We start from the raw sequence: 12,682 nt of genomic DNA, 5'->3' as shown, positions 1-12,682 counted from the left end.
TCACATGTGGGCTATATGAAATAAGTGTTCAGACCAGCGGAAATCCAGGCACTTTAATGACATCTCAGGATATACAGTCGTGTTTGTAGCAACCAAAACCAGGTTAGGGTTTTGATCCAGAACAGAACCCTGACCCGACCAAGTGTTTTTGTCAACTGAACATAAAGAACCGTAACGCTGAAATGTAAAGAATGTTTCCATTGTTTTTTATACTGCCTTAAACTCATTTCCTGTAGCCCAATCCAATTCTTATCCCAGTCGTGACTCAGTTTAGTGCATCGGTTCCCACCTCTAAACTGACACAATTTAGACCACAGACCCCCATCTCACATGACCGGGTCCCCCATCTGATAAGAATCCCACGAGCAAAATAGTCCCAACCCCAGTGTTATGTGTGGATGTAATCATAGTGGAAATAAATCACGTCGAGTCCCCACATTGTGTGAAAACAGACTGACGTCCCCACGACGTGGACAATGCAGGTCCGGCCTCAGTCCGGTTCGTAGTTGGCGGGCTCCCGGTGCACGTGTCCGCAGCGCACACGTCAACGCAGGGGAGATCAGCACCCCGGACAGCGGCGGCCGGTCAGTAATAAAGCAGCCGGAGCTCCTTCCCTGCCCAGCTGCTGGGAGGTCGGGAGAGCCTCATCACCCACCGGAGACGGATGGATGACCAGGGAAAAACAACGATTTGTTTACGGCATGACAGTCAGGGATTTTTCTTCTTCTTCTTCTTTTTCTCCTCCCCATTCCGGAAGTAGCTGCTGCGTCGGTTCAATCTCCAAGCCGACCATTTCGAGGAGGAAAATCAGCGCCAGCAGTATCATCACCACCATCTATCTGATCCAATAATCAATGCCATTACTGCCGTGTAATTGCTCTCGGATGCGAAGACATCTCCGCGCGTCTTCCCGTTTTTTCCTCCCCACGTCTCCGATGGGAAAAATCGCAGGGTGCCTTCATTATTCCGCCTCTCTGTGACATTTTCAGCGTACCGTGTTTTGGCTCGCGACGAAATGCTGATGGACATCGAGCGAAGACGGGAAACATGGGGGCTTTCGGGTGTTTTTGTGCTGCCGTGTTCCCAGCTGTAGTCTCCTGAAAATGCAAATGAAAAGGGATTGTGTGCCGATCTCGACGTGGATTGCCGGGACGAATGGCGCGGATTGTTCGTGGATCAAGCAGAGGCTTCACAAACAGGAGATGAAATAGCGAGAAGGGAGGGAAAAGATGATCTGACGGACGCTACAGTGAGGAACAATAAAGAAAATAAATAACAGACCTGTCGCCTATCACACCAGAATCAAACCTCCCATTTCATCTCCCGCACCTCCTTTATTTTTTTCTTTTTGGATTATGATTCTTGACAAGAGTCCCAGATGTGACTGTGTGGATGGCATGTCGTTGTATTTTACATCCCATCTCCTGTTTCCTGGCTCCGTGTCGCTCGCTCTTCCCCTCGTCCACTCTCTCGCAGTCTTCTGCTTTGGGTAGCAAAACATGTAGGCTGCTTTTTTTTGTTGTTGTTGTTGTTTTGTTTTGTTTTTCTTTTTGCTGCAAGCCCCAGTGCATCTGAAACAGAAAAAGCAAGGTGTCTTTGAGAGCAGCGCTGAAGAGAAAATGGACCGTGGAAATGAAAAACGAGGGTTTTTTTGGGGTGCGGTGTGGAGGAAGCATCTACACGGCGTTTGCTGAGTTGTTTGAGTAATGAATATTGAAAGAGTGTGTCGGCCAGCTGAAAGGGAAAATCTTTCATCCGCATTGGCTTAGACACACATGCCATCAGTGGGGCGAGAGCCTTTATTTCTCTGGATTTCCAATGAATAAGGTCGTTGTAGTGTTACTGGAAATACTACAATAAAAATGAACGCATCTGGTGTATGAATCATAATCATAATAATAACAATAATTATTATTATTATTATAATAAGAGAAAGGGAGGATAAAAGACAAAAACACTTTATTTATTTCAGTCTGACGGATTCTGTGTGTAGCCAAACATGTTCAAGTATCGGATCCGCATGTTTTTTAATGAATTGAAAGTCCTGGTGTTTATGCGATCCGATTCGAGACAGTCCGGCTCAGACACAGACAGACGGTCCACCACCATGCGAGGTCTGGGGATGGGCGGCTGCGGCTGGCCGCCTTTCGTCGACTGCCATTCCCGGGATGACGAGGAGGAGTACTACGGCAGCGACCCGCGGCCCCGGAGCCTGGCCTTTGAGGACAAGGAGCCCAAGCTGCAAGTGGGCCTGGACGCCGTGTCTCTGGCCAGCACCGCCAGCAGCATGCGGACCCCCCAGTGTCGGATCTGTTTCCAGGGTCCAGAGCAGGTAGACACGCAGCAGGGACGTGCTTCCTAATGCTGATGCCACGTCCACAGCCTGTTTGTTTGTTTGGCGTTTTCTGCGCTCTAAACGTGAGCCCTTTTGCGGTGCCGTGGAGCCATTTCAGCATGCATGCATTGTTCCAGGTCAGCAGGGTTTTTAGCAAGTTGTTTTGAACAGTCACACGGGGTTCTCTGTTGTAATCAGCCATTTTGATTTTTTTCCCTTCATACAGCAAATCACAAAGGCTCTCTGATTCAGTGGAGCTACTACAAACCTCCTGTCCTACATCTCTCTGTCTCCCACCCACCTTCTCCTCAGCTGCCTCATTTGAAAAACACAATCTAACCTGAAGCCTATAGGCTGTAACCACGTAAAAAAGAAACCCAAAAAACTCAGTTCTATTTTTATGGCCCAAAATCATAAATTCATCACAAATTTCCCCCATAGGGCTCTGCAGTCTAGACGTCTTGGGACACCTCCTGCGATTTAAAGGCAAATGCTGTGATTTTCTTCCTGAAAAGATGACTGCTCACTGATAAATGACACTGTTTTTATAGCTAAGCTAATCAGTTTGTGTGTGTATGTGTGTGTGTGTGTGTGTGTGTGTGTGTGTGTGTGTGTGTGTGTGTGGGAAATCTGAAATCCGGCCAGCATAGCAACAAAGAAAGTTAGCCAATTAGGTCTGCAGAATGACAAATGGACTGAGAGGGACTGAATATGCATGAGTCACAGTCGTTTTGTAAATGTAAATCAACTGTCCCCCGTCTGCATGTGTCATAGGACAGGATGATCGACTATTGATCATATGACGATCGCTGTTCCCGGCCAGACAATGGTGAGGGTAAACGCCAAGCTAAACAGATTTATCACCTTGTTTTTGGTTCTATTTCTGTTCCCACCAGAACCACCACCACCTCTGCGTTGCTTGACTTTTCCAGAGTCAGAACAAAACAATAAGTTGTGTGCCTCTTTGGTCTGTGGCCAAATGTGGATCTCACCAGATGTGCAGAAACCTGTGCCGCCTGGCTCGGCAGGTAGTCCTGAAGTCTGAGATAATTAGAGGCACTGTAAATCCTGCTGGAGCACAGATGGATATTACCATTTAGTCACTTCCCTAAGATAGGCGTATAGCGTTATTACAGCCCATGTGCTAATTTCTGACATCTGCCTTAGAGTTTCTATTGTGCGACACGGTGAAGTGGAGAGCCACAGGACAGGAGGATAAATCTGTTCGGGCTTCTTTTGGATAGAAAGTCATTTGATGTTACGGACAGGGATCGACCCCAGTCAAACATGTTTCTTTAATAAAAGGTTGATGTTTCGGGCTTTGGGCTCTCCGGCAAGGTGACTCATCGTGCAACATGGCTCTGAGCTGCCTCTTTTAGCTACAGACAAAGAGCAAGCAAACAAAGCACTGAGGGAAAACCCTGAGACCACACTACTACATCTGCTCCTCGCTCTGATACGAGCTGTTTTTGCCTCCACGGCACTCAGTTTTGTCGTCCATGCGAAGGTAAAGTGCCTTATACCTCCTTGGTCGCAGGGTGGGGGAGCACACGTTTGCCATTTTATTGTTATTTCATTATTCAGGCGGTCACAACAGGCGCCGGGATCATGTCGCTGTCAGCGGGCCAATTACCTACAGACATAATCACCTTGCTCTGTGGGCTGCATTCAGAATGAATCCTTATTAACTGTCTAAGGCGTCAGTGTGTGGCACGGTACAGTAGCTGGGCCACTGATTCCACTTAACGCTGTCTGCATCCACAGAAGTCGTGCCAGAGCCTGCTGGAGGGGCCGGCCGTGTTGGGTTCGCGTGGGAATCCGTGTTGGAATGAGGAGGGGCGGCGGTGGCGGTGGTGGTGGTGGTGAAGGAGGAGGAGGAGGTGGTGGTGGTGATCACCCCTGCCTGCCCTTTTCACTTGTAGTGCCCAACAGCGTGTTTCCACTGTGACACACAGTGTGGAGCTCAGGGGGCACTTCCACGCCGAATTTTTAGTCTAAAGGTTACGGCTGAGGAGGAACACCATTTTCTTAGTCATACGAGTGACACACCAAATTAACACCTTCATGCTCTGTGAAAAGGCCTCGAGGGACAAAAGAAAACACAACGGCAGAGTGTTTGTGTGCAGTGAGCAGCCTTTATGTGTGTTGGAAAATGTGCCAGTTGTTGCTGAATGATCAGTATGTTTTTCTTATTGTCAGCAAATTCCAAAAGTCTCACATATTGTCTTCCTTTGCTCCGTTGAGCTCCGTTGTTGCCGTCCAGAACCGATTAAAAGCTTGCGTTGTCGCAAATTAAATGACAAAATATTTGTTCCTGCCACCCAGAGCGGCACATGAAAGCGTTTTCTGATCTGATGTCACCATTGATGGGACGTCATCGCTTGTCTGTGCCTTCAAAAACCATTACAACTCGCAGTTAAAAATAAATCTCTTTAATGATGTGAAAACACTCTGCTTAGAGTTGAGATTAAATAAAAAAGCCTTTTCAAGCATTCGCATGTTTTAACAATATACGCAAAAAGAACAAAAAATACACATACAGTATATATGTGTTCTTATATCAAAATCTAACCATGTTTTCTTCCTGTTAAAGAAAACATGGCGGGTGCTTGAACCAACCACTTTCAACCAGCAGTATCGTAGCACCTGCCCATCAATCAATCCTCCAGTTAGCATGGAGCATCAGTGTTCGCCACCTCACATCTTGTCTCGTTGCCCCAAAAATGCTGTGGTTACAAGCCCTCTGGCTATGATTTATTCACTTTGAGGACAGTCTGTGACAGACTACTAGACGAGGCATTTTACGGTGGACTGCTTCAGCAGCTTGGCCTACACGAAGGCTTCGTCTAACCTCTCTCTCTCTCTCTCTCTCTCTCTCTCTCTCTCTCTCTGACGGATGCAGCCATCCTGCTGTAGCTACGCCCACTTTTCGACGTACCAACATTCAGACGAATGTTGACTGTCAATAGGTATCAGGAAACGAACGGCAGACTCTCATGTGAAAATCAGCCGTTCGTCCCCCTGACACCCCCCTCCTGTCGACTTCTTTAATGCTTTATAAAACCGTCACCTGATTTCATAATTTCCTCCAGTTGTAATTTCTACGGCCTTCTACTTTGTTTTTGGGACTTTGCTGAATGACTCATGGTGTTGTTCTGCTGAGGAAGGACAGCCTCTGAAGCACATTAATGGGTGGTGTGTTCCTTCACTGCACTGAACACTGTGTACTGCAAATACTCACTATTGATCCAAATGTGTATTAATCCGCGGCTGAAAATAGTTCCCAGGAAATGCGTTTGAATAATGGTTTTTGACTACTGTGACCGGCTGGTTTAGGAGATTATTTAACATTTACTCCTTCAGATCACGTTGCTGGTTTTGATTTTGTTGACAGTAACATCCATCCATCCATTTTCTATACCGCTTATCCGTCAGGGTCGCGGGGGAGCTGGAGCCTATCCCAGCTGACTACGGGCGAGAGGCGGGGTTCACCCTGGACTGGTCGCCAGTCTGTTGACAGTAACAAGTATAGAAAAACTCCGGCCGTGTCCTTTAAACTTTTTTATGTAGGTTAATTTCAAAAAGCGTCTTGTTGCTTTCAAGTCGACGCACAGTACATGTTCCAGCTTTATCTGAGTACATCCTGCTCATCCAGACGTGACCTTTTATGTCTCATTCTTACTCTCCGCGCTGCCTTCAGGTACAAAGGTTGACTCTCAAGTGGGAGAGTCTCAAAATGAAAAGGATGCCTTACATGCATTTTACACACACACACACACACACACACACACACACACACAAAACCAACTTCCATCTTCATTTAGTTAATTGCAATTGGATTCAGTCAGATTTGACTTACTTAAGTAAACTTCACAGGTTTTTGTTTGCCCCCCCAGCGTCTTCAATTTTAAGTTGTTACTATAACTTTCTATCTTTGAAAGAAAAATAACGTATCAAGTCGTTATTAAATATATTGTATTACTTAATAGTGATAATTAGATGCATTTGCAGATAAAAGTCTCTTCGGGCTGATTGTTGCAAAAATGGGCTCTTATTCATCGTTAATGGAGCAGCTCCAGAAAACGTTCCTCCTGATTTTCGGTTTAGACGAGACATAAATTTATACAATCATCACATTTTCCACTTAAACGGCTTCTGTTCGAGGTAATTGTTTAAAACCTTCGAAGGTCTTTGTGTTTATTTTGTCCTAGTGGATGACATTAGCGTTCACACACACAAGCCTGAAAATGCTCCCGCGTGATACACACACTCACACACTCCTCCAACGACAGATTGACATTTTAGACGTGTTTGCTTTCATATGGTTTTTATTTAGTTTCTCGTATACTTCTGACCTTCTCTGTGTTATCTTTATAATGTCAGCAGGCAAGTTATTTTAAAGTTTATGAGTGGCATGTGGCTCATCTGCCAAAACCAATCTTTTATGCAACGGGACACTTGAAGTCTTTTATTATAAGTGGGAAGGTCAAACGAGCCAGATGGGGAACGACAGAGTGCAGACGGACAGAATAAAAACAAATGAAGTACTGTTTATCCCGGCGCAGTACTCTGGTGCACAAGGCAAGTATTGGTGACAGTAATTCTGATTCGAGTCACCAGTTGTAAACGAAAGATTTTGACAAAGAAAAAAATGATCTGCTTCCCATTTTTTTAGATTATGTGTACAGCATCTTTATTACAGCATCAGCTGAACCTGATCCTCCTCCTTATAGTGTTTATTGCACTATTTTAAGTTATTAGTAAGCAGTGTTGGGCCGCGATGTGAGCTCTCCCACCTAACAGACAGTCAGTGATCTGTGTGGGTTAGCTGAGAGATGTAAGTTTGTTATGAGGCTGGCTGAGTTCATTCAGAGTCTGTGTGAATCTGCAGGCTTCAGCAGCTCATCTCCCCTTCACCTACAGTACCTGCCCCTGCAGCTCCATCGCTACCCGCTGAGTGCCGACCATTTCACCAACCGGGCCCCAACATCGAGTTAACCAATGGTTAACGCTGATATTCCTCCCCTTGTTGTTTTAAAAGCTTGCACAGTTTAAACACGTCAAAATTTCATCAATAAAACAAGAACTTTGCAGACATCTGATGTAAAACGTGCCGTCAGATTTCAAGCTCTTGTGACAAAATGGATGTTTGACGCTGAATGGTGATGACAGTCCGAGTGTGGTCGTCCTGATTGTGCCAAAGATGCCAACAGGCTTCAGGTGCTGTGGTGCTGAAGAGACTGTGGGTTACTAGGAGGGAATGGGGAGGTCCGAAAAGGCTGTTATTTTGATTTTTGTAAAAAGGAGAGCAATGTTTTTTTCAAGTAATTATATAATGTTTCATTTTATCCCTTGTGTGGTTTACTACAGTATAAAGAGATCAAAAGGCCTTTCATGTGTGCCACCTGTGACAGCAGCACTTTGCCATAAGCAGAGAGCAACAGTCACGTTTCTTGTGGATTTCATTTGATTTGACCTCGTGCAGAACTGCAGTAAAATGAAATGTGTCTTAGCCTATAAGGTGAGACTTTGATGCAGGTTCACACACACATTCCAGTTTTTCTGCTAATCGGTGTTGAGAGGTGAAGCTGCTTGTTTACGGTTAGCAGTGCAGTTTAAATTATTTATGCTTTGCCTGTTTAGTTATTAATGATTGAGGGAAGAGTTCATCATCGTGGGAAATGCAGTTTTTCGCCTTCTGGTGGACAGTTGGATGAGACAATTGATACCAGGCTTGTCTGTCAATATGAATCAGCTTAGCTGAGCATTAAAAACTGAAAACAACTAGCCTGACTCTCTCCAGAAGCATCTCTAAATCTAACAAAATAATATTTTATATCTTGTTTTTTTAACCTGTTCAAAAAGTGTAAAAATGTCAAGCTGGCATTTAGCTTTATTTAATGAAATAATACAAGAGAGGTATTGATTGTCACATTTAACTTTCAACCAGAAAGCGAATATGTGTTTTCACAAAAGGTCCATTTAAAGTTTTATACAATTCAGAATTGCTATATTAGCTGGAGGAAAAAGTCTAAAGAAAATATTTTTTAAAAAATAAAAGATAACACAGAAAACTGTTTTGAAAATAATCCTAAATAATATTTGTTTTCCGCTGAATTCGCTATGCTGTTTTCCTTGCCTGTCCTGCAGGGGGAGCTGTTGAGCCCCTGCCGCTGTGACGGCTCAGTGCGCTGCACTCATCAGCCCTGCCTCATCCGCTGGATCAGCGAGAGGGGCTCCTGGAGCTGCGAGCTCTGCTACTTCAAGTACCAGGTCCTGGCCATCAGCACCAAGAACCCTCTGCAGGTAACATCATCTGCAGCACACACACACACACACACACACACAGTTGTGTTTCCATCACTTCTGGGGACATTGCATTGACTTGCATTCATTTGCTGGAGGCTTAACCACCGTAACAATAAACATTACTTGCCTATTCCTAACCTCAATCCAGCCTTAAAGCAACTCTGAGTTTTGTCCCCATAAGTAAGGTGGGACCTCGCAATGTGAGTGCATAAACAGATGTTTGCCCCCAGACTACAGGAATACGCATCTCCACTGTGTGTCCCCAGTTCCTGTTTAATATGCCACACACACACACACACACACAACAACAACAACAAAGTAGTCTCACCAGGAGTTACATATTTTAACAAACTAAGGAAAACAAGCCTTCACACTCAAGAAGAAGAATTGGAGAATCTGAACTGAAAGCCCCTCCAACACTGATACTGTACCCGTTTGATGACTCAAGCTGGGATTCAACTTGCAAACTGGCCAGAACAGCATGGCTCAGTTCAGTTTGGTCTGGCTCAGGTTCCCCATCAGTGTCCTTATGAAGCACATCCAGCACTCTTTTAGGCCAGGATTCAGGGTTTTGGATAAACACCACATGAAACAGGACAGTACATGTGAATATGTAAAAGCCTTCTTGACATGCAGGTAAACACAAAAGCCGTCATGCTCCGTGAGGCGTAATTTACCGGTTTCAGTCAGGCGTGCAGATTTTATCGCATGCTGCTGACAGAGACATTTCTTAATAACATATACAACATAGAAACGCCGCGGCATCAGGCCCCTCACTCTTTGCTAGAACAAATCTTGGGCTGTCACTGCGGTGTGAGGACTGTTTACCATATTGTGCTGACACATTTTGCTTCTGCGTCACCGTCCTTCTGCCCTCCTTTTCAGGGCCGGTGCTCCAAAACCCACTGAGAGGATGGCATGTATGTGTGTGTTTGTCTGATATGAGAAGAATATAAATGATGTTAAAGTCTATTTGCGAGTGGAAATCCGTGGAAGTCAGGGCGATGAAGGGTCATAATTGAGTGATTATTGTTTTTTGTATTGAATGAAACATATAGAGAGGCGTCCACCATAGGAAATGTCAGGGGAACAAATAACCCAGGATGTGATTAGCATTGGCTGAACAGAGTGATGTGAGTGTGTCTGGGAGAGAACCAGTTTACTGACTAGCATCTGACTGAAAATCAGCCCAACAAGAGTGTTTAAAAGAAAAAAATATCAATAAGTAATATAATCTTTATTTTGAAACCATTATTTTGGTTTTGTGACATTATTTCTTTTATGACATGAAATTACTATGCTTATTTTTATGTTTGTAAATATATATATATATATATATATGTATATACAAACATATTTGTACAAATGTACAAATGTATGTATTTTTTCGATCTAAATGGGCTCCAAAATTCACACACATTGAAAGAAAACCAGAATCTTCGGGTAGAGACGGACGTGTTTTGCTAGCAGATGCAGTGACACAAGGTGTTCTTTGAAACGACCGCAGACCCTTATGACGAGAAAAAGCCGAATATTCCTCCGCGTCGTTTCTTCTTGTGTTAAGTTTGTCCTCGGAAAGTTTTTAACAATCAGAACTATGTCTTTAGTTACAAACTGCTTCTTTATAAAGTAGTAAAAACTCTACAGCGACATTAAACTTGCTTCAATAATTAATATTTTTTGTGATTTTCAATATTAAGGGACAAAAAACGTTACGAAAGTTAGGATAAAATCACTTTACGCGTACTTTTATTTCTTATATTATTCTGTTTGTGTGCATAATTAGTTAAAAATGTTTTTTTTATTTTGCATTTTTTACAGCCTTGAGCTGTTATAAGTTCTTATTTTGTGATAAGCGTGAAATAAATTCACGCTTTTATAGCAAGCTGTGTCATCTCTCATGTTTTAGGCTCCTGAGAGCTTTTGCTGAATGAATAAAATGATAAATTGAGAATTTGTGCTGAAATGAGGGTTTCCCTGCATGTCGGTCCAAGAGAAAAATGTTTCTGCAAAATTTAACCAAAATGAACCTGGACTGTGGATTCAGGACTTTTACTGGTAACCAAATGCTTATATTGTTGTATTGGTACTCACTAAAAGATGCGAGCGCTTCCTCCACCGCTGACTTCGTTTTCTCGTTTCCAGTGGCAGGCCATCTCTCTGACGGTGATAGAAAAGGTGCAGATTGCAGCCATCATTCTGGGTTCGCTTTTCCTCATTGCCAGCATCTCCTGGCTCATCTGGTCCTCCCTCAGCCCCTCGGCCAAGTGGCAGCGTCAGGACCTGCTCTTCCAGATCTGCTACGGCATGTACGGCTTCATGGACATCGTCTGCATAGGTAACGACAGACACCAAAATGCTGGTGTTTATAAAGGGCTTCAGCAGCAGCAGCAGTTACAGGCGGATGGTGTAAGAACATGACATGAAATGGCAGAAGTTCTGGTAAGAGAAGACGAAGGGGTGCGTTACGCAACAGAAAGAGTGGCAGGATGTGCTGTGCAACAACGCAAAAATATATTAATAAACATAGGTTGCATTATGCAAGGACAAACGAACGCAGTGATATAAAAACATGTATTCAGTTCACATTCTGTTGGTTGTTAAGGTCATACAAAATTAAGCAGAAACTAAACTAGAGAAGCAGATGGTGCATAGGTAGGCGGTGACAGCTACACTTAAAAACAAAGCAAATTTTGATGATGTTGCAGAGAACAAGTGATTTCTGTGTTCTATCAGCAACCTGGTTGACTGTTCTTGCGTGTTTGTGAGTTGCCAGTGGAAGGCAGCACTGTGAACAGATGGCATCAGATATCTGCACTGTGACTACTGCCAACTGTCTATTCTCATCCACAGGCGAGATGGAAAGTTCCTACCTATGATGCTGGTTGCAGAGCCTTTTAGCATAATATTTGATGTGAAGTAGTGGGAATTCGTTGGCTTTAATGCGCTGTCCTTCACCCTGTTTCTTCTTCTTCTTTCTGCCCAGGCCTCATCATCCACGAGGGGTCGTCAGTGTATCGAATCTTTAAACGATGGCAGGCCGTCAATCAGCAGTGGAAAGTACTGAACTATGAGAAATCAAAGGACTTGGGCGACCCGGTGAGCTCGAGCAGCAAGGCGGGGGCTCGAGGCTCTCGCGGTAACACTCACGGCCTGGCCAGCAGCAGCGGCGGGCGACAGAGCAGGAGGTTAAGAACTATTCTGAACCACCACTGTGGATACACCATCTTGCACATCCTGAGCCAGCTGCGGCCCAACGACCCACGGATCAGCGCCGCCGCCAACCGGGAGGTAGTCATGAGGGTCACCACAGTATGAATCGAACTACGCCTGATGGGATACCTCGTCTTTGTGTCCACATGTAAATGAGAGGACGGACTTATGGACCTTATATTAAACAGTAAAGACTCGTGCAGGCCGCCGGAGCCTGCGAGGGCCCGGGTGGGCCCAGACAGCACACGCTGGAGGATTGAGGATTCCTCCTCTTGTTTCATATGACAAAAGGAAGCCAGATGCTTCTTTTCAATAATTAAAGAACTGATGAAAACAAGAACAAAAAAAAAGCATTAAAAGACATCAGATGTGACATGTGATGGGAGGGAGTGTAAACAGGCTTTATAACTTAATCCAAGATAATGAGACGTTTTTTCCAGTTCAATATCAGGATGCACAGAGACATTTTTCTTTGGTTTGATCCTCTTGGTTTGATTTGTAACTATTCTTTTCGTTTTTTACTCGCTTTTGATTTTGTACGGATGTATGATTTTAGAGGAAATCATGTAACTCCATAAATGCCAAGCTTTTCCAGACAATTATGTATAATGATCTTAAAATCTCAACAAGCTAACCGATGCTGGGAAATAGACCGAAAACTGAAACAAACCACCGTGAGGGAAACACAGAAGAGGCGACGACTGAATAATAAGTCATTACAAACAAAGAAAAAAAAGACATAAAAAAATACGAAAAAAATAAAACAATAAGATTTCAGTGACACTTAACCTTTCTGCAATAAAGATACGTATGTACATTTCACAG

The 12,682-nt window shown here is 44.0% G+C and overlaps 1 protein-coding gene across 1 annotated transcript; it reads left to right on the top strand.

The window, feature by feature from the left end:
- Window positions 1-546: 546 nt before the first annotated feature.
- On the top strand, window positions 547-12,677 carry march9 (membrane-associated ring finger (C3HC4) 9). The gene is made up of 4 exons (XM_046396179.1): window positions 547-2,332; window positions 8,486-8,641; window positions 10,790-10,982; window positions 11,631-12,677. The coding sequence occupies exons 1-4, from the start codon at window positions 2,000-2,002 to the stop codon at window positions 11,960-11,962; spliced, it is 1,014 nt and encodes a 337-aa protein (XP_046252135.1). The 5' UTR covers window positions 547-1,999; the 3' UTR covers window positions 11,963-12,677.
- The last annotated feature ends 5 nt before the right edge of the window (window positions 12,678-12,682 follow it).

This window comes from Scatophagus argus, chromosome 8, assembly GCF_020382885.2.
Source record: "Scatophagus argus isolate fScaArg1 chromosome 8, fScaArg1.pri, whole genome shotgun sequence".
NCBI classification, from domain to species: Eukaryota; Metazoa; Chordata; class Actinopteri; family Scatophagidae; genus Scatophagus; species Scatophagus argus.
This window is presented reverse-complemented; position numbering and strand designations above follow the sequence as displayed.